We start from the raw sequence: 27123 nt of genomic DNA on the forward strand, positions 1-27123 counted from the left end.
TTCCTCTGATGGCTAGACGTCCTTATAACTGGGTCAGACTGCATAAACTAGATCCATCACGTGATGAGCTGCTTGGGACATGAGAGACTGACACAGTAATGAATAATGTAAAAGCAGCTGCACATATTAGAGCTCAGTGAAAACAACACACACAACAGACCTCATCACTGCACACCTGAGCTCCTCCATCAGACCTGAGTATGTGTATAGTAGCCCTCTCTCTCTCTATCTCTCTCTCTCTCCATATGGGGTAGTGGCTGATGGACATGCATCATCACTCAGCGTCTGGCACGCTCTCCATATCACTTCATTAGGCAAGATGGGCTCTTTTTCAATTGTTAAGAGGATGTGCAGTCTCCTTTTCCAGCTCATAAATCATGGCGAGGACTCACTTTGTGTCTTTAAAGAACTGCCAATATGCTTTCTGTCTGTAGTCCTGGTGATGGACTGGACTGATATTAATAGGGGGTTTAATTGCAGATAAAATATGTATCATATTGGTATATTTAATTTTAATCTGATTTGATTTTCTGGACTTGTATGCTCTGCACAGAGGGCCAGGTGTGTTCATTTTGGGGGGAATGTTCAAGAAAATATGCCATGGGATTAAGATGCAGTGTCACAGAATTAAAATAGTAATGGCAAAATAATTTATTATCCAGAATAATAATCAAATTTTATCCTGTTGCCAAGCTAAATATATCAGCACTCTACAAAACAAATTAAAGATGTGTTGTAATCCTGAAACTGTAGACCCAAGCAGCACTTTCATCACTGTCATGATAAACATGGCCACCAGAGGAGCCACCACATGGCCATACTTTCAACTGTGTTGCCAGATTTAGCAAAAACCACTCAATTAAACTTTTTTAATCATGTCAGCCTTGGAAATGTTTTCCCAAAAAATGTGGTAAAGTTTGGCAATGAAGTATCATCATACATCTCATCTGTCAGGCCACCTCCCTTCGGAGACCTGCCTCATCCTTTAGTCCAGGAAATGATGTCACAATGTTTGGAGAAGTCATGTGAAAATTGAATTCAGCTTGGCCATGTGAGGGACAGGCTGTGGATTCTGTATCTACAGCAGGTGTAAGGGATGTGAAATATAATCATTACATCTATTAATCATTACATTAATATAAATCATTACATCTATGCACACTGTAGCCTACTCGTAGTTTTTAAATGGTTTGGTAATACATTTATAATGCTACTTGTGGAATAACAGCATAGTTAGCACACTAGCTAATAGCTAATATTACAAAAGTGTACACTAAAATAGCTTTAAATACACTCACGGGCCACCATAATAGGCACACCTACTATTCATACATTACAGCCTGTTCATTCATACAATTATCCAATCAGCCAATCATGTGGTAGCAGCACAAAGCATGAAATCATATGCAGATACAGGTTAAGTTTCACAAAGTGAGCACAACATGGGCACCTTAATAAAGCATGTGTTAGCAGCAAGTCTGCCAGCTAACATTAGTGATCACGAGTTTGTGATGTATTTTCTTTCTCTGAACGTTAAACTGTATGGTCAGTGTTATAGATTTAACCAACTAATGTGACTATGTTGATTGAGCTAAAGTTAATACTACTATAAACCCATTTAAAGTAGCGAAGTGATCATTTATTTGCTATTTACAGAGACAGAAGCCATGATGACATGACGTCAAATGCTGAACTTTGAGTTAAAGACACTTTCCTGACTTTCCAAGTAAGAATTCCAAGTTGAATTTCTTTGGTTTTTCCTAATACCAAGCTTTGGTCGAATGCAGCATTATGCCTGGACCACACTACAAGATTTATGCAGTCTTAAACCTAGTTTATACTTGATGCAAAACTTGGCAATGAACTGTAAAATGTTTAGAGATTTCATGCACAGTGATGTTAATCACACTGATGAGCTCTGGTAAAACTTTCCATCCTCATCGTGATTGTTGTCATGATCTGCATCTCAAATCAAAAACTCTGACCTTGCATTCAAAGGTAACTAAAAAATTCAGTCTTCTGCAGGCATAGTAAACCTATCTTTAGTAAAACAGACATTTTCAGTAGGTTTAAAGACTACATGAGAGGGTTTTAAAATTCAAACATTAAACATAACAGGAAAACCAGCTAGTGTTAGTACTCAATAATGCTAGTTTGTTTAATCAGTTGAGGAGACTGTGTCATGTTCACAGTACAATGGTGTTGCACCAGACAGATGCGTTAAATTTTGAGGACATGCAAAAGTGGTATTCCAAACATCCACAGAATACACGCAGCAGCCATCTTGCATACGCGTAGTTAAAAGCAAGTATAAGGTCTGTTACATACTCTACACAAGCCAATGTGTGCAACGACGCAATGGGCTCCAAAAAGGATGTTCCTGGGTTATGTGCATAGAATTTGTTTGCGTCCAAAATTTGCAACGCAACACATTGCTCCACACTTTGACACATAGACAGGCTACATACAAACCTCACCCTAGACACATCAAAATCGAAAAAGGATGCATTTCCAGAAATAGTAGCCATTTCAAATATTTCAATTATTTAAGTAAGTAAAAGACTTGTGTCAGCTCGCACACTTCTGTTTGCGTAGTTGCGTATCCAGCCTTTGAAGGACAAAATCTACCCTGAATGACTTGCATATGACAAGCTGTGTTTTTTTAACAGAGAGAGAGAGAGAGAGAGAGAGAGAAGAGCAAGGCTGGTGAGGTAATGACTTTATCACAGCTATAACATAGGTGAAAACAGGAACTTCTTTCTCGGACGTTCCACAGCATTAAATCTAACTAAAAAGCGTTTGCGATGTGTCTTTCATTAATAAATTGAACATCATAACTGCTGGCAAATTGTTGTAGCATAAGCAGAATAACACACTCCATACTGTGCTGTTATATGAAAATAGTGCACTCCGCTTGCGCGTTGTGCCGCATCACACCACCCCGGGCAGCACGGTCCGTCGTGTGTTATTCCTTACTAATTAACATATCATGTTCAGTGGCATCCAGAATTTATTTTGACATGAAATTTTGAAGTTTTAAGCATCAGGTTGGTGCTCGATCACTTTGGTTAACAGTTTCATCATTAAGGGTGTGTAAACTTTTATCCAATCTCAGTAGACGTGGGACGGTTTTAACTCAATCAATCTGGCAACCAGGTTTGGTTTCCAAACAGAAGCTCAGAGCTGTAATGTGGATGTGAAGCGGAGGAGAAAAGCGTGCTGCTGGAAACACCTCTCTCTCTCTCTCTCTCTCTCTCTCTGTTTTCAGCAGGATGTGGGCAGCTTTTAAGGAAATGCTTTCTAACTGGACAGGAGTTAAGTTTGAGACGCGATATCTGCTCTATCAGTAGTCACATTGCCGGTGAGTAGGACTTTATCACAGCTCTGTAGCAGCAGTGTGATCTGTGAAGATAGTTGAGTTGTTATTGTTTCCTCATGGCTACAGCTGCCTGCTAGCTGGGTTACTTAGCACTAGCACTAGCACTAGCTTAGCCACTGTAACATTACTCTCACCACAGCGCTGTGTTTACTTCGTTGTTGTCTGCTGAGAAAAACCTTAGAGCCAGTGAAATACTTACTTTTTCTTTTTTCCTAGTTTCTTAGTTTACTCTCATTTCCTTCCTAAAAAAAAAGCTCAGTAAGCTAACACTGGGGTCATTTTGGGGTGAAAAAGTTGCTAGCTAGCACTAGCTTGTTTTTCCTCTTAGCAAACCTGTAATTTGGTCAGTAGTTAAACTTATTTCCTAGTAAAATGTTGGAAATAAAGTGTTGTAATTGAAGTATTAGGTTATGGTGAGTTTGTGTAATTAATATTCATACAAGGTCACTGTGATTTATGACTTATCCTGTATCTCAGGGCTTTGTCATGGGAAATAAATATAATTTCATGTAATATTAAATAACAGTCAGTTTCGACTAGTGCTTTCTGAAAACCTTCACTTTCCTCTATTTTGTAGCTTATTAATGTCTTCACTATTTGTTTGCTATCTTGCTTTAGGGTCAGGAGTTTTCTTAAACTCTTTTGGACCCTATTTTAAAGGTGCAATAGTCAATATTATTCATTTCTTACTAGGACAAATAATATGGCAAATCATGTAGAAATGATTAAAAATATCTTTAAGCCATTATCTCTGAACATAAATGTATTTCAAAGCTGGAGAAAAAAAAAAGTTTGGAAACATGTTTTCTGGTCCGGAAAGTTTGTTTGTATTTGTATTAGCCTTCTGTCAGTCATTTTATAGACGCGCCCCCAACACGCCTTCACATCCTCTTAAATCATTATGAGGACAGTTTTGCGTGTTTACATACGTCACGAGTTGCAACTTTGCTTTCAGGCAGCTGAATGTCCGAGGCTGCGTCTGAAATCGCGTACTGTTACATTACATACTGCATACGATTCAGCTTCTGCTGCTCAGCCGTTGATACAGTACATACTGATCAGTATACGTGTTTAGTAAGAATACAACCCGGACATACTACATCTGCCATGTTGGCATTGTCATGTGACTTATGACGTCGTAATAACCACAAAAACTTAAAGAGGCCGCCAGATTAGAGCACCCGCTCCGCCCTCAACATAAAATGATTTATATGATCTTTACAGTTTTCATCAGTTTTTTGACGACGTTTGGAAGTACAGCACACTGACAAGTCTGCGTTTTAATCACAAGGACCAATGTTTAATCCCTATAGCACTTACACCTAAAAAGAGTTGACACATTGCCTTCTGCCATTTTTGATTCTGACAGCTTTTCTGCGCCTGTCCCGTTGCCTTATGGGATAACGCAGAATCCGTTGGTTCCATACTGCAGAATCTCGGCCAAAGCACTAGCTATTTCACGGATTTCTCTGAGAATTCAGACATACTACTACTAGATGAGCCACTGTAAGTTTTGAGGGTGGAGCTTTGTGTACATAGGTGGGAATGTCGGCTCAGTGAGTAAAAAAAAATCATTCAAATCTTATCCAGCTTCACCCATTTAACTGTTTTACTTAACATGCCTTTAAGGACCCGAAATTGAAATTGTTATTAGTGAATTAGTCGAAATGATATTATTATTTTGAAAATTCACAGTGCTTAGCTGTAAATAAATACACAATACAAAGGCTAACGATTATTATAACGAATCAGTATTTAATTAAAATATAATTTTTGTTATATTGTTATGTCAGAGAGGGGAAGATGGCACATATATTTTTTTTTATTTACACCTTTAACAATGCTTTAAATGAGCTCCTGTGTTTAAAAATTTACATTTACATGGGGTCCTGGGGTAATTTCCTATTTTTCACATGCTCCTGTGTGAGTTTATTTCCAGGCTCTCATTTCACTTTGGGGCGAACCAAAGTTTCAGCAACAGTTTGTATATGCAATAAAACAATAATACATTTTGCAACTTGAGAAGTGTTTAATATCAGGGAGAGGGTCACTGATACGCACACTACGAGACCAAACACGGCAAGTAGCAGTAGTAAAACTTTTTTTAAATGCGAGCTACATAGAAAATCCCTGAGTTTGGTGAAAAACAGTAGATAATTCAGCCTGTAACTTTCTCAGAGGAGAGCGAAGAAAAACACAGATATTGCTGATCCAGATGAAAATAATGTCACAGAGGAGCATCTGTAAAATAGAAATTTTTTTAAAAAAACCCTGTGGACATTTAATCTCATCTGAATAAGGCTAAAGACACCCACAACTTCAGGCACTTTGCATTCACCCTGTTTAAGGAGAGGACTGGGCTTGTGCATCATCTTGGAGTCAGGAGATGAAGTTTGAACATGAAAATCTCATCACCCAACGTAGATCACCAATTTAACTTAAAACCCACAGGGACACTGAAGTTCTTTTCTTCTTCTCTTGTTTTATATTCCATATTATTTTGTATTATACTTGTTGTAACTGCGTGTTGACTGGATAGTCAAGTTCATTTCATGAACGTAAAGCCTATTTTATACCAGCGTGGAGATATTTTTCTGTGCATTCTTGCACTAGTTTAATGAATATAATATGGAAATATCTGTAAATATTATCATCATAGTACGTTATCACTGTGTACGTTCACATAAAGTTCGTTAATCCAGTGAGATTTTCACTTGGACACTCTGATGCGGTTAGAACGTACACAAAGTCTGACACCAGATCATTCGTCATTACAGTAGCCTGGAGACTGGAATATCACCCATGTGCTTCTTACATGTGCTTCTTCAATGATTATTGTATTATGTAGAGTTTCTAGCAAAATGGGCTTATTCTTTAAATAGCTGCTCTGAACATGGCTGGTGTCTGGTGTAAAGGTCAAATTTATTTGTACAGATCTACATTATAAATGATGTTTTGTAAAAACCTCCTGCGACCTCATTCATGAGAATCAGTGTGTTAATGTGGTCACTGTATAGGGCGTAGGGTGGAGAAGGCGTAGGGTGGTGATGATGTTTTCTTTCGTTTTTGTCATTGAACTGAGATCCATTTGTTTGGCTCTGTCTATATCGGATGATGGAGCTCTAAATAAAATCCATGTCCACTAAAGAGGATCAAATCATACACAGCAATAAAACACTTAGGGTTGGCAGAGAAGTGAGATTTGGCAAAGATGCTGCTGCGTTTCAGCACCAACAGATAAAACATGATGGGAGAAAAAGTGAGGAGTGTGTAAATGTGTTTAGACCAAATATTCGAAGCAGATTTTAGGTTAACAGCATCACTGGCTCTGGTTACAGCTGGTTGTTTTAAAGTGTGTTGTGTCTAGATTGTGTAAACATGTGTATTTACATGTGTATTTATACCACTGCACTGTTGGGTTCTCAATTCTGATTGGTTAGAAAGTGTTGTTTAATTTTCTCTAACAGCAGCTCTGACAATAGTGCAGCTTCTTAAAAAAATTTTCTTTTAAAGACTTGCTGACTTTTAGTCGAGGGCGCAAACACGATATGGAACATTTATAGGGCTGCACAATATATCGAAATTATCGAAATATCGCGATATGCATATGACAGGGGCTTGCGATAATTGAATGATTTTAATACTATAAAAAAATTAAGAAAAATCAAAGTTTTAGGGGGGCTCAGATAGCAGAGAATGCTTTCTTTTCCTCAAAAGAACATGAAACATGTATGTTGGTTATGTCATTTTCAGTTTTTAAATATATAAATATGATTTAAATTGATTGTAGACACCACAGTATTATACTACCACATATCGCGTATCTCATTAACAATTCATAGCATATCGCATTTTTCTTCAATATCGTGCAGCCCTTCTACATTATTATTATAAACTTTAGTCGAGGGCACGAACACGATATGCTATATTATTATAAAATTTATTAGTAGAAAATAATGAATGTATACTTCTTTATTTTCTTTAGTGTATATTAACACACTTTAGTACCTAAGTGGCTCTTATTACAGTATGTTAGCTCCCACTTTTTAGCCAAGAAAACTAGGTTTCCGGACAACCAAAGCATTGGGCCTTTTACTTGTACAGCATTCTAGCTAACAAATTTATGATTTGTTTACCTCTGTTTGGTGCATTTATACTTTCATTTTATATGGATAATCTCTCTGCTTTTATAATTCAGGATCTCAAAATGCATGACGTAAAGCGTGTCTGTTACTGATGAGTAAGCTCTCTTCATGTGTCTTTTTGTCTCACAGTGCAGTTTGGATATAAAAGTCCACTCCTCATCCACATGCGGTTAAAGACAATCCACAGAGACCTCGTTCTAAATCACAGCAGGTGAGAGCAGAGGTGCAGTCGGGTATCACGCCGATTAAAAACAGTGGAGGATATCCAGACAGATGGCCACGCCCTTTGTGCCAGTGCCCGTGCCCATCAATCGAGCTCTTTCAGGCTCCTCCGGTGCCAGACGGCCCAAACGGGCATCGAGCGTGGGCAGTGCGTCCAGCAGTTCGGAGTCTTCTTCCACTAAAGGTGCAGCGGAAGACAGTAGCTCAGGGAGAAGCGGGAATGGGAGCTGCTTCATTGCTTCGTGTCAGAGTCCTGTAACGAGGGCCAGGATGAATGGAGTCGAGTCCACGGTGGAGTTTTCCAGCTGCACAAGACCGGATACGCCACCACACGCACTCGGATGGGAAGAGAGACCCATAACTCCCACGGTGCTCGGCTACGAGGTCATGGAGGAAAGAGCAAAGTTCACGGTGAGACAAAAGCACTGAGTTCTTTTAGGCATGCTTCAAAACAAGCAGCTCGTTTGGATTGTTCTTTAGTGAAATGTACGTAGATTATGTGAACAGTTAGAGTAGATGTTTTAACTTGAATTAAAATATGTTTAGCTTCTTCAGGGATTTACAGCCACAGAGGCCATACCTCCTTCACTGGGACTGACAGTGAACCAGTTGTCACAAAAAAGGAAAAAGAAAAACTATAATTAATTTTCAGTTATCGCTCAGCCATACTCATCGTATCAGATAGAGAGACTTGCATCAATTCAGATCCAATCACATTCTACCGATTCAAAACGGTGAATAGTCACACCTCTGTTGCTTGGTGCCTTTAGTTTCTGGAATATTCTTGCCTGAATCTTGGTTCACCTTTAAATAGCTCACAGAGTCATCCATTAGTTGGAACGATTACTCTTCCTGTTTCAGCTGCCGGATGATGTGCAGTGTCAGGTGGAGGATTTAGTGTTGACAGAGACACTTAAAACACCACGTTCAGTTAAAGAAAACAAACCTGTGTTTAAACAGGGCAATGTGCTCACTAGGGACACCTCAGTATTATTTTAGCTGTGTGTACAGACTGTGTACAGTGTGTACCTGGAGTGTGATGACTTTGTGTGAAAGCAGGAGAAATTGGCCAAACTTTCTGTGAGAGTGGGCACGATTGGCCAAACTTTCTGTGAGAGTGGGCGTGATTGGGCAAACTTTCTGTGCGAGCGGGTGCAATTGGTCAAACTTTTCGGTGATAGTGGGCGGGATTGGTCAAAGTTTTCAGTGAGAGTGGGCGGGATTGGTCAAACTTTTCAGTGAGAGCAATCAGGATTGGTCAAAGCTTCTGTGAGAATGTGTGGTATTGGTCAAACTTCCTGTGGGAGAGGGAGCGATTGGTCAAATTTTCTGGGAGAGCAAACAGGATGGATCGAACTTTCTGGAGAGCAGGAGGCAGTGCGGTTAAAAACAGTCCTGCTTCGCCTCTACTTTATGCTGTGGTTATTGCTAACTCTTAAGGAAAGTGGCAGGCCATGGGCTCATTCTGGATTTAAAAGAACGCTGAACAATCTTTAATCCTTTTAATTTCTCAGATGTAAGACCATCTCCAGTGTGTATTGTGTTTATGAACTCTAATAGGACACACTATAAGACTGGAGTGTGTGTTCAATTGTGACATTTAGTGAAAGTCAGAAAAAATAGCAGTGCCCTTTTTGAATTGTAGTGCAACACTTTATGAATGAAGCCTTCATTTGCCTGGCATTAATTACAGGGAACACCTCTGTAGAGACTCTGCGATCACGTGATCACACCTCCACTGAGACGCTGCGCTGAGCTGCGTTGGGAAAGGGTTCAGTGCCGCTGGGTTCTTTCAGTTTCACACCTGCTCTCCTGTTGTTTGTTCCTAACTGCCTCGCCCTGTCACACACCACGAAACACCATAGTAAGCAGTTCAACCTGCCTGTCAGGGTTGTGTTTTTAGTGCTGTGCTCAGAATTGATCTTTCTACCTTGGCATAGGGCTGGGCAGTGTGAGGATCTGATATCAGTATCATCACACATGACTTAATGACATCTGATATTAAAGTACATACTTTGTGTCCTCAGACAGGGGCGGACAAATCAGTAACCCAGGCTCCCAGCACAAACAGATTGCATTTCCAGGCTTTTTATTTGTATTTGCCAAGCAAACAGTTATAATTAATAGTTACATGTTTTCTCCTGTCCACCAAACTACATTTCCTTGTCACTGGTGTGGTACATTCAAGGTTACATTTTATGTACCTTCAGTATGTATTTTCACCTGTGAATATAGTATAAGGCTTGGGACTAGTGATGATAGTATCAGGAATCACTTACAGATTCCAGCTATCAAGTTGGATGATTTAAATGTCTGCAGCTTTAAGATCGAGAAAAATTTCAGCTATTTTGTAGTCCTATAGACTTTAGACTTTCTCTGATGCGTCTTATGCTGCATTCGACACGTAAGTGGGAATTCGCAGGTCGGAATGACATCATTTTTGTTTTTGTCCTCCTCGAACAGCGATCTGTATAGTCACTGTTATAGATTTAACAAGCAAATATGCCTGTTAGTGAAGTGAAGTGATGTGTGGCCAAGTATGATGACCCATACTCGGAATTTTATGCTCTACTTTTAACCCATCCATGTGCGCACACACACTAGTGAACACACACACCGTGAACACACACCCCGAGCAGTGGGCAGCCTTTTTTTGCTGCGGCGCCCGGGGAGCAGTTGGGGGTTCGGTGCCTTGCTCAAGGGTCTCACCGTTAATTGATCTAAAGCAAATACTAGTATATACAGTATAACACATTTAATGATAAGAAGTGCTGCTTTGTTTACTTCTGATGCTGTGCACAGCCATGTCGATTTGACATCACTCCGTAAACTGGGAAGGAACTCGGAGTGGAGAAGACTACCCCAGGTTGACGAGTAGGAATTTCAAATTGAGGGGCATTTTCTTTAGCTTTTCCTTTAGCTTTTCTGTTGTGGTTGAATGTTGGATGGGTGTTGCATTATCTTTGTTTGGTCTTCATTGGACTTCCATGCACATGACATTGAAGTGACTTGGCTCGACATTTATTTTCATCAGACAGCATTACCTCATTCAACTGGATAATTAGCTTGTTGTAATTTTAAATTATTTTATCCTGTTGGTTTCCGGGCATCAAAAACATGGGACTCGGCAGCACATCGGAGCTGTCACTTGCACAAGGGCCATGAATATGAGCACAGGGGCCACATATCCAGTCTCTTACCACAGATGAACCTGATTTGAATTTTTGTGTTCGTGTACAGCGGGTAAAATAAGTATTGAACACGTCACCATTTTTCTCAGTAAATATATTTCTAAAGGTGCTATTGACATGAAATTTTCACCAGATGTTGGTAACATCCCATGTAATCTACACATGCAAAGAAATCAAACCATAGCTGTCCATAAATTATGTGTAATAATGTGAAATGACACAGAGAAAAAGTATTGAACATGCTTACTGAAATTTATTTAATACTTCGTACAAAAGCCTTTGTTGGTAATGACGGCTTCATGACGCCTCCTGTATGGAGAAACTTGTTGCATGCATTGCTCAGGTGTGATTTTGGCCCATTCTTCCACACAAACAAATCATGAAGTCTTCAAATCATGAAGCTTCCATGGGCCTCTTCTATGAACTCTGATCTTTAGTTCTTTCCATAGATTTTCAGTTGGATTCAAGTCCCGTGATTGGCTGGGCCATTCTAGCAGCTTTATTTTCTTTTTCTGAAACCTATTGAGAGGCTGTGTGTTTGGCTGAAATGTCCACCCTCGTTTCATTGTCTTGCTGAAATGTCCACCCTCGTTTCATCTTCATCATCCTGGTAGATTTTTATCAAGAATGTCTCAGTACATTTTTCCATTCATCCTTCCTTCAATTATCTGAAGTTTGCCAGTTCCGTATGCTGAAAAACAGCCCCACACCATGATGTTCCCACCTCCAAACTTCACTGTTTGTATGGTGTTTTTGGGGTGATGTGCAGTGCCATTTGTCCTCCAAACATGGTGTGTATTATGGCATCAAAGAGTTCAGTTTTGGTCTCATCTGACCAGACTATATTCTCCCAGTATTTCACAGGCTTTTCCAAATGTTGTGCAGCAAACTTTAAATGAGCTTCAACATGCTTTTTCTTCAGCAATGGAGTCTTGCGTGGTGAGCGTGCATACAGGCCATGGCGGTTGAGTGCATTACTTATTGTTTTCTTTGAAACAATTGTACCTGCTAATTCCAGGTGTTTCTGAAGCTCTCCACAAGTGGTCCTTGGCTCTTGGACAACTCTTCAGAAATCTTACAAGGAGCACCTGGTCATGGCCGGTTTATGGTGAAATGATGTTCTTTCCAATTCCGGGTAACGGAAACAGTGAATCAAACAGTGCTCACTGGATCATTCAGAAGTTTTGAAATCCTTCTGTAACCAATGCCATCAGTATGTTTTGCAACAGTAAGGTTGCGAAGGTCGTGAGAGAGCTCTTTGCTTTTACCCATCATGAGATGTTTCTTGTGTGACACCTTGGCCTTTTTATAGGCCATCAGTTGGGACTGAACCAGCTGATATTAATTTGCACTGACAAGGGGCAGGATTGCTTTCTAATTACTGATTGATTTCAGCTGGTGTCTTGGCTTTCCATGCTTTTTTGCACCTCCCTTTCTTTATGTGTTCAATACTTTTTCTCTGTGTCATTTCACACTATTACACGTAACTTAATTTATGGACATCTGTGGTTTGATTTCTTGCATGTGTAGATTACATGGGTTGTTACCAACATCTGGTGAAAATTTCATGTCAATAGCACCTTTAGAAATATATTTACTGAGAAAAATGGTGACGTGTTCAATACTTATTTTATCCACTGTATCTCTGAACAAATTGTCATATTCAGACAAAAAGGTACATTTATTCAACAAGAAATCACTTTTATGTTAACATGTATTCATCAGAGAGCTATTGTTTCTGTTCTTATTGCTTATTAACCCACTTCTGAGGTTTGTACAGTGATCAGCATGTTCGTGTGAGTGTGTTTCACTTTGCCCTAGTCACCAGGCACAGAGTCATGTGAGCTTCCTGGAGCACTCATTTGTTTTTTTGTTTTTTTTCCTGATCCAAATCAGATTTATTGCTCTGTCCTACACTCCTCCGGCACTCAGAGCCAGGCTTGTTCCCTGTCCTCTGAAAGACGTACCGCAGAACTCAGTGAATGAGTCTTTGTGAAATTATATCGTGTGTTTGGGGGGGTAAGATCCAGACAAACCCTGAGCGACAGATCTGTATCTGAGATCAGGGTTGGCTGTAGATCAATCGTTCTCAACCTTTTTATCAACAAGGCCACAGCAGTGTCTGAAGGCAGGTCATGAGCCACGCACTTTATTCACAAACAGTATTTTCAGTTTTCAATAGTCATCTTAGGCCACTGATGTTGCTGCAGCATGCAAAGCAAAACCACATCCCCCAGTGTCTTGATTCACCTTCAGACATAAATAGAACTTCTGCATTCTCTGATCCTCTATTTTTTTTTTTTCTGTCTCACTGTGTGTATTAGTTTTATTGACATTTTCTTCCACTGGACTTAAAACTAGCTGGTTGCTCATTGGCTAGGCAACTCGGCTTATTCTCTCCATTAGTACAAATATAACGTGTTCTGATGTGATGGCTCTCTATATTGACATGAACAGCAGCAGTGTTACAGTTCGAAATGTTCTTAATATCACTTTATTAATCAAGTCAGTGATAAAATCAAGTAAAGTCAAGTAAAATTTAAAGAATTTATTTAAAATCTTTGTACAAATATTTCTGCTCAACCTTGTACGTATAACAAAAAGCAAATCTCTTAACTGTTTCTTAGGAAGATTTTTTTTTTTGAGAACAACTTATTTTATTACGTATCACATTGTTATAATCTGAAAGAGAGAGGCTGAGAGTAAAGCAGCATGCTGAGCCAAATATAGATAGTTGGTTTAATTCTGGTTATCAGTGCCATGTTGTTCTGTGTTTTTGATAGACGGTGTGTATGATTAAAGTTAGAAATGTACACTATATAGCTAAAAGTTGGTGGACCCCTGACCATCACACTCACATGTAAACTATTTCCCCAAACTGTTGCCACAAAGTTGGAAGCTCACAATTGTCTAGATTGTCTTTGTGTGCTGTAGCATTACAATTTCCCTTCACTGGAACTAAGAGGCACAAACCTGTTCCAGCATGACAATGCCTCTGTGCACAAAGCGGGTTGCATGAAGACATGTTGTGTTAAGGTTGGAGTGGAAGAACTCGAGTGTCCTGCACAGAGCCCTGACCTCAACCCCACTGAACACCTTTGGGATGAACTGGAACACTGACTGAACCCCAGACCTCCTCACCTCATCAGTGCCTGATCTCACTAATGCTGAATGATCACAAATACCCACAGTCACACTCCAAAATCTAATGGAAAGCCTTCCCAGAAGAGTGGAGGTTATTATAACAGCAAAGGAGGAATAAATATGTGATGGTCAGGTGTCCACAGACTTTTGGCCGTATAGTGTGCTAGGTAGCAATGTAACATGTTTATAATAGTAGTGGATTATACAGCTGAAGGGTTTTATTGCAGTCACGATCGCTGCACCAAGAAACCGAATTTTCTGTAGTAAGTTTTACAGTCAGACACAAAAGGAATGAGAACTACTGGAGTAATCATGTTTTTAAAAAAACGGCTAGTCTGTTAAAGGCAAAAATGCATTTTAATTTGTATTTTGAAAAAGTCAGCAGTGGGGAAAGTGTCCGATCATACACTGTGATTCACTGTGAAACTGTGGCATTGTGACAACCAAGTTGACTTCCTGAACAAGATGTATTTCCTGAATCCTAAACAGTGTATGCAGCTAAAACAGGCTATACAAACACTCAGACTTTTTGTTTTTCAACGTGAAATAAAGTGCAAGCTGCACTTTGAGAAGTACACACTTTCCACAAGTGCTCACAGGCTGCAAATTGAGAGCCGTGTACTAGATTCTGCCTGTTTGTCCTACTGACCTACTGAGAACGGATTTGCAGACACAACCTTATTGTGTTCATTGCGGTTGTTTTTTAAAAATTGTGCATAGCCCAGGACTTGTGTTAGGGAGGTGACTGTTGCTGCTGTTCTTGTGCAGCTGAGTGATGATTTTTTTTTTTTTTTTTTTTTCCTTTCTATGTTAGGTGTATAAGGTTCTGGTGAAGAAGACGCAGGATGAGAGCTGGGTGGTGTTCCGGCGTTACACTGACTTTTCCAGACTCAATGACAAGGTTAGTCTCTGTTCACCATTTTCTTTTGTCAATCACACACACACACACACACACACACACACACACACACGACTATGAGGGATTCATGGCATTCCAACAGAGGTACTGAGGTACTGTACCATTTCACCTGTCATCCTTCCTCCTCTTGACACTCTCTTATTTGAAGCATTTTTAACATAAAATAAAAGGAATATTTGGTTGTACATTTTACAGAAAAGTTTAGAGATTTTAGATATGAGTCAGGGACTGTGACATCAGCCTGTTCCAGGTGCAAGCTGTCAGAGCGCATCAATCTAACAAACACGTCGGTCTAGTCACTCTGCTTCTCACAGAAGGTTTACCAAAACCACTGGGGATTCTTAAATCTCATTTCTATCATGCTAGTAAATAAACTACAAATACAACTTTGTATTAATTGGCTTAAAGCTTCTTGTGAAACTGTTGCACAGGTGGCCATGATTTCCAAACTCCCTAAGGCTGTTCTTTATCTTCTTCATCTTCTTCTTCTTCAGCTTTCATAGTTTTCCCTGGGTTTACTTTCTTTTCGTGAAAGTAAGCCCAGGGAAAGCTATGAAAGAATGAATGTTTCCTGATAGCAACCGTAAACTTTGCGTATTGTGCAGCTCAAGATTTTTTCATTGACACTACCCCTGACTCATTCGTTCAGTGGAGCACCGAGCTCCATTTCAGTCCTTGCTCACTGTGAGTATATTGTGTGAATTTGTTGTTTTTAGGCCATCAGTTTATTATAAAAGTGTCTTACTATGAGTCTGTGGTCAAATAAAGTAATTAGAGCAATAAGATAAGTTTAGTGTACACAAAAAGCCACTTTAAATATTTATTAATTGTCGTTGGTTACTTACTAAACGTATTTCAATTTACATACGTGGCTGTGTTATACAGAACAGCTAAACACAATGGCACAAACATAGCAGGCTTTATAAAGTTGTGATTTTCTCCACGATTTAGTCTTGGCCAATTCACACCCACCAGTCAGCTCTTCATTGTCATACAACAGCTACCAGTCTGGGAGGTTGAAGGCTATCCTGTGCTTCCTCTGAGACATGTGAAACCAGCCAACCGCATCTTTTCGAACTCTTGGTCATGCTGTGTTTTGGCACAACGTATTTGTAACTTGGAGGAAAGCGCTATCTGCCCTCTTCCGCACGCATGAGCTCACAGATGCCCACGATTGGCTAGTGTCACTGTAATTGACAGGGGAGAGAGAGTATGCCACCCCTACCACCCTCCTACCTCTTGGGGATTCACAGATGGGGATTCAAACTCGCGATCTCTAGATGATGGGATGAATGCTTTACTGTTGCACCACCTAGCCCCAGTCATGTGACCAAAATGCACACCTCTGTATAGCAAATAACTTACACTGAGCAACATTCAGTGTTTGTCTCATCCCATTTCTCTGTTTGATTACCTCAGGGTGTGCAGTGGTCAGTGATACAGAAGGTGTTTGATCAGAGCAGAATGACAGCAGGAGGAAAGAAGCGCTGTGGTGTGCACTTAAGGGAAAATATTTCTCCTGGTGTTTGACTTGAAACTGAATGAGCGAGAAATAAACAAACGCAGAGAAAATGCAATGTCACAAGATGCCGTGTGCAAGCGTGCACGTGTGAGTGCTGTGTGCTCGTCCTTGTTTCTGTTCGTACGTATTGTACTTACTCTAAAAATTTGTTAAAAAAGGGAAACTCTTCGGCAGTGATGAACAATGCTGTTTATTCTTTTATTAATGTATCTCTGAGTCATTGGCATTTAATGAAACACCCACAGGATAGGGCAGTGTTGTGTAGCAGCATTACAATAGCTCCTTTCGAATGGGTGTTCACCTTTGTCACATTTTATGGCAAAATAAGTACAGGCTGTACAAAAAGTAAGCTCTATCAATCCTACTCCTGACCTGCCAGCCTTTGCCTAGCTCAGTAGCTTATGTGTATTATTGTGTAGGCGAAATAAGATGCAATAACAATGCATGCAGAATGCAAACAACTAGAATGGATGTAATTATTATATGTAAATGTAGGCCAGTATTCAGTACTTTACCTTTTTACATGCTCTAAATAATTTTATTAATAATTTGTGCGCAGAATGTTAGAGGATGAATTAGGGCCAGGGAAAACTCGCTTGCCACCTTTTAGTGATCCCAAAATGTGTCTGTTTAAAGCGTCAGAGCACCATTCCGACTTTTTCTTCTCACCATTTGACTTCTCTTCTTATCTCCAGCTTTCAGGCCTGCTCCCAGAGAAGGTAACATTTTGAGAAGCCGAATGTTACTGAATGTTACGGCGTCGACTGTGAAAGGTGCTGGGAGGCAGGCATTTTTGTCCAGGTTGTAGAGCAGGGCCAGGAGTGTTGTTTTGCTCTGTGGGTGTTGATTTGTTTTGCTTTTCTCCTGGAGAGTGAACAGAGTTAATGCTCTTGTAATAACAGCCTGTTTAAGCATGTCCTGTCCTGCTGGATTTTCCTCCAGCTTATGTTACAAAAAATAAAGGCTTTGACCACGATCTGGTTCGAGAATATAGTATACACTAGTGTCAATCTACTCCGGCATTTTTTTAAGTGGTTTTGCCAACTTATCATTAACAGCCAATTTAATTTGTGTCATTTTCATTAAAGTATTAGTCAGGTTTAAGTCCAAGTGAAATGAATGGCCTAATGGGCCACCTGCAAACACTTCCGCATTATAACCAATAAGACACTTCTGCTCATCTGCTAAAATGGCAGTGGTGCTATTAAACACCTGCGGTCTGTAGGAGCTCCTGAGAATGAGCGTCAGAAATGTTCATTGTGTATGTACGAACACGAACGCAAAGCTCCTTTTAGTAAGCTGGAGAAAGGCGTTAGACTGTGTGCTTCGTCATACATAAACAACTCTGAAGATAAGAAAATGCCTATTAATAGAAACAAACACTCAAGCTAAGGTTAGCTCAACATTATGATGTCATTGTGAGACTGAAAAAAACTAATGTTAGACGTTTCTGTCTCGCTGTACTGCTGAATGAAAACAGTGCTACAGGACACACGAGATTCACGCTATTTCAAAACGGAAATACGTCAACAAGAGTGCAAGTAGCCCATTATCTCCTGAGCTACAAGTCTTGTTCTGCCAGCAATACACACTGTATTGTGCAGAAATATAATAAATTAATTGGGAAATTGTTTTTAGACTATACCATGCACATAGCCCATTCTCTACTGAGTGCTGAGTTTATTGCTGCTACTCTGCCTTCTTCAGTAAGATGATATGCAGTAAGAGAAATCATTTGCATTATCTATGAATAACAAAATATTCATTTCTCTCTGTTTTCTGCAGTTAAAGGAAATGTTTCCTGGGTTCCGTCTCTCTCTGCCACCTAAACGCTGGTTTAAAGATAACTACGACACCGACTTCCTGGAGGACAGACAGTTAGGCCTGCAGGCCTTTCTACAGAATCTGGTGGCTCACAAAGACATCGCTAACTGGTGAGCAGCTAGACATGACTTCTTTAAATTCCCTTTCACTCCCTCAGCCTGCTGAAATGTACACTCTTATCTTCCACTTTCATCACACACTTCGTTTTGTATCTCAGCAGTAATATAATATAAAGAAATGCTTATCAGGAAGAAGATAAGTAGGCCATGCCCACTAACACACACCGCTCCTTCCATGTCCTGAGCTTACTTGGCGTTCTGCCCTGTTCACATAGTTCAAGAGCTCTCTGGCTTTCAGCCAGGTCATGTACTCAAGTCTCTCCTTCTCAGCTCAGCTAATAGAGCGCGCACACACACACACACACACACACACACACACACACACACACACACACACACACACAATAACCCATCAGGTGGTGTTAAATGAATACACTTATCAAGCTAAGGTCATACATCATCTGTAGCTTTATGAGCAGGAAGGCTATTTTAGCCACAAGACCATACTTAATATACTTAAGTGAATCATGTTATTTATTATTCATGCTTAATTCCAAGTCTGGCTATTGTGTTACAACTCCAGAATTGGCACCCTTCACAAAAATGAAAATGTGTAAAAGATATAAGGAAACTAATGGACAAGGCAAAGGACATCATAACACAAAGCTGATTCTCTTCTGCTTTCCTTCAAATTTATTATTTTCAGACTTCTATCCATGGACGGGAGTCCAAGAGAGCAAAATTGGCCATGCTTTCAGGGTGGCAGGGATGATATTACTCTCTGCCCTGTCAATCATCATGACAATAGCCATTCACCTCATGGGCATCTGTGAGCTCGTGTATGTGGAAGAGGGCAGATGGCGCTTTTCTCCACGTGTTCAGCTGCTCTGTGATGCAGCATGAGCAGCAGTGTGTAAAGATGCAGTGACTGGTTTCGTGTGTCTCAGAGGAAGCACATGCTAGCCGTCACCCACCCAAATATCCAAACTGGTAGAAAATGTGGTTAAAAAAAAAAAAAAACTCAAAATTTAGTTATTCTCAGACTGTTGGCGAGATGTGATCTCAGTTACACTAATTGCTGCTTATCACTTTTTAAAACCATAGTTTTGTGTATGGTTTTGTTCCTTAGCTGAATGATATAAAATGACAAACCTGTTGTTTTATTTAACTAATGTTCTAGTCCCCTGTTCTCCAACTAGTTTTATTACTTCCATGCACAGAAGTTTAATATATCATTCCTTTCTGAATGAACAAAATGAATTGTTGATTATCAGTACTGCTGACGTATTTTTATATCTATTCCCTTTTGATGGATGAATGGATTTTACAAGTGTGCAACCTCACCTTTATACCCCAGGAAACAGGACAGGGTCAAAGGCAATAACAAAGCTCCTCAAGGGCAGTAATTAAAAAAAAAAAGTGGAAAGTTGGGTGGTTTGGTACAGAATCCCTGAAGCAAAGTCATGAGTAATGAGTAACTAAGTCAAAATAACAAATTAATAAATTTGAAGTAATGAGTTAGTAAATTTGAAGTAATGAGTTAGTAAATCAAAATAATAAGTCAAATAACAACATAGCACTTCACGCCTTATGGTTCAGGGCTTCTGTAGTTTGGAAAGTCTCTTGATGACTGCCAATAATTCTGATTAATCGTTCAACTGACTATATCAGATGTTTGCTAACACTTTCAGCCCAGTTTTGGCATTACAGATATGTGTGTGTGTTTGCAGTGTTGCGGTGCGAGAGTTTCTTTGTCTGGACGAGCCTCCAGGACCATTCGACAGTCCTCGAGGAGAGTCGGGTAAGACGTCTGAAACTAACTTTTTCACACTTCTCTACAAACAAATACTGTATCTACAAGGCCAATAGTTAATTAAATTGTTATAGTTTGTCTGTTTTGTAACTTGTTGCACCAGTTAGTGGTCACGGCACTGCTGTTAGCTGGATATTTTTGGTTGGAGGACTGATTTTCAGTCCAGCAGTCACAGTGAGGCGCAGGAGATCCACACATACTACCGTGACAGTGTCACTGCTGTGCTAAGAATGGTCCATCACCTAAATTATATATGTGGTGCCTTGGGGAACCTGTCAGATGTCACTATGGCTGACTGGCAAAGAGCCAAAAAGGACAAAGAAAGGACAAAGAATTTGGGTCAAAATTGGATTAATAATATACTTTGACACTTGGAAACCAAAAATACTATTCACCAAAATAGTGCAGAAATTTTTTATTTATCCTTTAATCTTTCCTTGGCTATCATCCTGCAAAGGTCATGTTGAGAGCCGATTTAACAAACAAAGCGGTAAAAACAGTCTGCCTAAAGATGTCTAAAAGCTCACAGTGAATGTCACACTTTGATCGAGTTGTTGTGTAGCTGTGTGCTATAGAGACATAAGCAGACATAAGCCTAATCAATTTGTTTTTTTCTCAGATAATAGCTGTCAAAATATCCTCAATGCTTCTGCACCGCAGTCTGAATGAAATCTTTAAATGCAATTTTCAACCTTTTTCAGTTTTGGAATTTTAAAATGCTAGAACTGAAGTACATGTAAATAAGAAACATATAGAAGAAAATATAAAAATTCCAGGTTTTCCCAGATCGCCACACATGTGGTCAGAGGTAGTCCTGTGGTGGTCACTTTCATTGCTGGCAAAGTATTTATTTTCTTACCCTCTTTTGCTCTCAGGCATTCTGTGAGACTCTGGAGGAGGGTAACTATCGGCTGCAGAAGGAACTGCTGGAGAAGCAGAAAGAGATCAGTTCCTTAAAGAAGATGTTGGAGGAAAAAGAGCTGTACATACACCTGCTCGAGAAGAGGATCAAGTAATGGCTTTAGTGTTGTGTGCAGTTTTGGTTCCTCTCTGTCTCTTAATAATGGAAAGTCTTCTTTCACTTCACCTTGTGTTGTCTGTGCTATGAGAACAGTTTTAACTGCTTGGTTTATGTGTGTCTTTTAGCGGTGAGTCTCTGACTCCGGAGAGCCCGTATGGTCTGTCTGCTCAGGGTAGTGAGAGCAGTGTGGATGCAGAGAGCTCCACCGCTGAGGCAGACCAAGACATGCCAGAGGAGAGTGGGTACGTTTCACTCCCACAGCTTTAACACATGCACGTTTAATCTATACACAGAGCTGTCCGCTTTTATTCCACATAATCAGACCTTTCCTTCACACTCTTCTGGATCTTTTTTTCTGCATCATTTTCAGCAGCTCATGGAAGTGAGCCAGTTTCCCAGGTCGCTTTAGGACACAGCAGCCTTGTTCACATGGCATCCACACACATCTGATCCCTATTGATCACTTGGCAGAATTAAAGTGTTCAGACTTTGGCTGGCCTCAAAACCTGCCCTCCTCTTTTCCCCAGCCTTCAAGCTCTACTTACACAGAGCCAGAGCATCTTAGGAGCAATACAAATTACCTTAAAAGCTTTACAGAATTCAACTTAGACAATCCAATCTCCTAACTCAATTTAGCTAATGGTTGTGGGTTGATGCATTTTGAGTGCTTTGCACTGATAATACTACCTAAGGCAGGGCCTGTGCATCATTACATTCAAAACATGGTGCCAAACCCTACACTCTATCTCTATATATCACTTTCATGCCAGAAAGGCAGGTTACTATAAATGGACAGTATGTTGTGGTTGCTGAGAAAAGGCCCAGCTTTTGTAATATTACATAGGCTTTATTGATTTGGGAGTATTCAAGTTGTCTACGATCTATGCTGCCGTATAGATTTGTAAATAATCCCATGGCTGATTTGATGCTCTGTGGAAATGTTTTGTGGATGAATTGAAGAGTGGGTAAATTCATATCGAACTAGCTTCCATTTCCAATCCGCTACGCATGTCTCTTTAGGGAGAAGGGTTAGCGTATAAGTCTGCGTTTTTGTTCTGGCAAATACACAAAGCCAGAACAAAAATATGCATGGAGCAGTTCGTCCACAGCCAATCAGCTTTACACACATTGCACCGAATTCTGGAGTGAAACTGTACCTTATATAGGCGTCACTGAGTCGTTGCTCATTTACACTGAAATTGTGGAAACTGATCTGGGAGCCTCCGCAGTCTTTTGTTTTTGCCAATAGAGCTAGTTTAACCTATAGTGCAGTAGTATGAGGTACTCGCCGTGTATCATGAGTGTATATTGAGTGTATTATGTTCTTCTTTCCTTGTGGCAGTTTAGGATGGAGAGTGTAACCCGGTACTTACAGTGACTCTCACTCAGTGTCTCTCACTCGCTGTCTCCTATGTCTCTCTCTCCGTCATGTTGTTTTCAGTAAAAAAGTCGCTTGCACTGTGCCTCAGATTGCTCCCTCACCCACTCGTATGTTATTTACTGTATATAACAGCGCTGTTGAATTCTTGCTTCTGGTTGGTCAGAAGGTTTTGATTAATTTCCTGCAACAGCAGCTCAGATGGTCACGCACAGGGCAAATCAATACACTCATTCTAATAAGTTATCGTTTCTTCTGTAGTAACAACTTACACAGGGACATAAACAGATTTTAAAAAATGTGGGTGTAATTGTTGATATGGTGAAATTTTCTGTAAGAAGTTTCCTGTCTCAGTGCTTTGTAACAGTCCGAGGTAAAGCTGTAACTTCAGGTGCAGCAGTGAAAGAAACACAGGACTGAATTCAGACAGAACTGAGTAGCGATTGGTTTAGAAACACATCATCTACACCGTCCTTATATAAACAATGCAAACACTGAAAATTACCTAGTCAGCCCTAACCCCAAAATACGTTAGTATTACAAGCGATTTTTTTGTGGTTGTGAAACAACACATTTTTATTCACATTTGTGTATTTACAGTGCATTGTGATACTTCAGTGCCCAAGTAGGCTGCTCAGCTGTACACTTGATTTACAGTGCATTATGGGTAATATCGTGAACTATCCAGGGAATGGAATTATTAGCACTTTGTTACATAAGGAATGATTTCAGAAACTGCACGTTTGTCATAACTCAAGTACTCCTTGCTACAGAGCCAATAGTACAGGGGGTGGAGTCAGACCTAATCAAGCTCCTCCTACCTGGGTGGAGTCAAACCCAAAGTTCGTGGGATGGAGACAACTCAGCGTGGATAAGTGTGTTTTTTTTTTGTTCTGTGTTGTATGGCATCTTGTGGGTTAGGGGTTAGGGTGTGGTGTGTATGAGGTGTTGGATCAGGTCCAGCTCCACCCCCTGGGTTCTGCTTCTGCAGCGAGGACTATCTTGCATGACTGTAGAGAGTATTTGTGCAGTGTGTGTGTCAGTCAGCTCCAGGCTGCCTTGTCTTGTGTCCTGAGTACTTCACTCTTGAGTTAGCTGTGCTAATGTGATTGTTAAATCAGTTTGTTTCTGTGATTTATTTTTGTTTATTTATTTTTTTCCCCAGCAGCTGTGAGCATCACGCATCACGGAGCTCCTCAGCGTGTTGGTGTGGTCCGACCATCAGCAGCTCACCTCCGGTTATCCAGGTCACTCAGGTGGAGCAGTGAATCAGAACCAAGACTGCACCTCCTCTCTCTCTCTCTCTCTCTCTCTCTCTCTCTCTCTCTCTCTCTTTCTCTCTCTCCTGTCTCTCTTCCCCAAGTTCTTGCACTCTCTCCTAGTGTTCACAACCTCTCCTAACTTCACAGTCGATCATCTCAGAGAGACAGAGAGATGAGTTTCTTCTGTACACAGTTTAGAGAGAAAAAGAGAAAGAGATGTATTAGCAGAGGCCTGTTATGTGGAGCTGAAATCTGGACCACTCCCTGTAGAGACAGCAGAATGTCTGAGCCTTTCAGATCATCTAAATCTGCGCTGAGAGATCTCCAGAGGGAATAAGGCTTTTTGGATTTTAACCACTGACATCCAGCCATAGACCGCTTCTCAAGCAAAGTGTACGGACGAAGACGAACGTCATTTAAATTAACTTAGAGTGCAGAGGTGCCAACATATACAGTATAGCCATAACATTTCTGATTTATAACCCATCATCAATACAGGAGATGTTTTGGGGTTTTTTTTTTTCTAATCACATGAAGCAGCAGTCAAAATAAATATGAATAAAATTCACTGAGCAGAAAAGCCAATTCACTCAAGTGGAAAGGACACGGGACGTGAAAAAGACACCCATCTGCTTCTGGTCGCTTTGCCTCTGGTAACTTTGTCTTAGTGCCAGTTTATCTACATGAACTTCGACCTGTGAATTCATGAGCCTCGGTCTTGTGAGCCAATAGAAAAGAAGAAGGTGGGACCGTGAGCTTTATGTGGTTGAAAAATGGAGAAGTTGCTTATTATTAAGTAGCGCTCACAGCAGACTTTTGCTTGACAGCTGACACAGGCAAGGATTTTGTGCGATTTTGTTTTCTCTGCCTGCTAGGATTTTCTTGTTAATAATGTTGGCACCTTTGTATCATGACAGTTCAGTGTGACAATCCAGAGAGAGAAACTGCCTTTGCTCCAAAAAACACAGTGGAGTGAAGCCCCCATGTGGCTAATGCAGTTACTGCAGTCATCTACTCAGGAAGGACAATGTTATGACAGACTGAAAGACTGATGTTTCCCCTGTGCTGCTGCTGCTGCTGCTGCTGTTGGCATTTCATCAGGGCTATGAACTGATGTCTGAATATTCCAGTTGGCAGGTCATTCCCAGCTGGCAGACACTCTGGATTTAAGGCTTCCTTGTCATTTGCCTTTCATGTCATGTCACTTTGCACTGCCGTTGCCTCATTCACAATAGAAATGCAATTAATCTGTGTATAGGAGTAAAAAAATTATGCACATTGCTAAGCCTGCAGTGATTTTTTTTTTTTTTTAATTATTAATTTCAGACACATTCATTTCAAATGTTGCTACTTTTGCTTTGGTCATCATTGTGACAGTCTGAACACTAAGTAAACTTTCTCTGTAAAAGTGTGGCATAGGGTGCATTCTACAGGATCAGATTCCTGTAAAGCAGCAATCCCCAAACCAACAGCTCCAGATAATCGGCTCACTTGATTAACCAGATCAGATTTCGGAATAGGTCTGGAAGGTCAGTCTCTCCGGGAAAAGAGCTGATGACCAAACTATTTCACACACCGAAAGTATTTTGTCAAGTGACCTGACTGTTTTTCTTCTGTTTTTAAGCCCCAAATTTACTAAATCTTTTCTGTTGTTGATCATTTTAATGCAGTAGTCACTCAAGTCATTGGTGGTCGTTGTGCTTCAGTGCCATTGTGATCACAATATTACGAACTTTTAGATGAATATGATGTCACCTTAAGAGTCAAGACAAGTCATGGAAAAAAAAAAAAAAAAAGAACACTAACAGCCTAAAACAACACTAAACACTAGGATGTCTGTGTCACTGAAGCTAACGTTGGTGTTAGAAGTGTGTTAATGTGTAACTGTGTTTAAATGGTCACTCTCACAGCTGTTTTTTAGAGCAGGTACCACATTGCATTTAAGGCTTTCGCTGCTTGTAAATGGTCACATCGGGTCACATGTTGCACTTTAATATCTGCTGGGATTGTGGGATACGGTGCATTTAGGCTAGCAGGCAAAGCTTTCTTATGTTTGAATGCTACGTATAGGTTCAAATGGAGCACAGTGCCTTTATCTGCATCTTATATATTTATATGTATACACGATTATTTTATTTGTGTGTGTGTGTGTGTGCTTGCACGAAATGTGCAGATCCTTCCGAAATCAACTTTCCTGCTAACATAGTGCCTTGCATTTCTTCCCATTATTATAATTTTTAAATAACTGACATGTTGCGTTGCTGTTCTTTGCTCTGTTTTCTCTTTAGGGTTGATGCCAAATGACAAAATGGCTGTCGAGGTGACTTTAGACTTTATAATGATCCAAATAATCCTCAACTTTGGTCAAAGCATTAACGTGGCTACTGACAAATAGGGTCACTCACCTGTTATTGTGATTCCTAGGATCATACTCTTTCCATATTTACCTAAACTGCACATTTCATGTTTCACATTGTTATATATGACAATAAATGAATGTTTGTATGATGTCTGTGATGATCGGATCCACGTTTAGGTTGAATGTTTACTCCTAGGCAACGTCTCATAAAAATAAATAAGTGAATCTTATGCAACTGTTCAGTAGAATGCAATTAAAATGTTGAAAAGTTCTGTTGGTACAGCTTGACCTTTTTCTTGGTTGTCTTGTTATTTAGCCACAGATGAATAATCTTTTGATTTCTGACTCTCATTGAAATGTAACACTTGGAAAAAAAGGTATGTGGTTTTAAATTAGCATCTTTTTTGCAGATCATAGAGAAATATATCTGGTTCACATGATAACAAAATCTATGATCTGTTGAGGGATAATAAAAGTTTTCAGAAGTATTTTCACTTTGTTGTAACTTTGTGGATTTGTTTGTCTCTTTACCTGCACTCTTGATCTTTTCGTTACATCCTAATTTATTCTTGCAGGGCAGTTTTCCACTAGGTGGCAGTAGTTACTTGTCTAAACCAACTCCTGGAGAATTACTGATTATTTACTTGTTAATTTTTTTTTTTAAAGTAAAGCATTACACGCATGTTGTATTAATTAAATGGATGCAGTGTGTTTGCTTTTAGTGAAAGGCAGAAAGTGATGATAAAATTTATATGATCATGAACATGCCACAATCCAAAACTCCTGGTTTGGCTGGAAGGGGGCTTGTGATAATCCTGATTTTGGGATGTTTTACTGTTGAAACAATTCCATTGTGGCAGAATTAATCCCTGCCCTACATTTTAA

At 39.9% G+C, this 27123-nt stretch overlaps 1 protein-coding gene across 1 annotated transcript; it reads left to right on the forward strand.

Moving 5' to 3' along the window:
• The first annotated feature begins 3177 nt into the window (after nucleotides 1–3177).
• On the forward strand, nucleotides 3178–26732 carry snx16 (sorting nexin 16). The gene is given in 9 exon segments (XM_026944818.3): nucleotides 3178–3361; nucleotides 7654–8157; nucleotides 14896–14982; nucleotides 18308–18456; nucleotides 20136–20190; nucleotides 20192–20206; nucleotides 21094–21230; nucleotides 21365–21481; nucleotides 23783–26732. Coding segments are annotated over 8 exon segments (1023 nt in total). The 5' UTR covers nucleotides 3178–3361; nucleotides 7654–7797; the 3' UTR covers nucleotides 23886–26732.
• Nucleotides 26733–27123: the final 391 nt, after the last annotated feature.

The sequence above is a fragment of the Pangasianodon hypophthalmus genome, chromosome 1 (genome assembly GCF_027358585.1).
Source record: "Pangasianodon hypophthalmus isolate fPanHyp1 chromosome 1, fPanHyp1.pri, whole genome shotgun sequence".
Classification (NCBI taxonomy): domain Eukaryota; kingdom Metazoa; phylum Chordata; class Actinopteri; order Siluriformes; family Pangasiidae; genus Pangasianodon; species Pangasianodon hypophthalmus.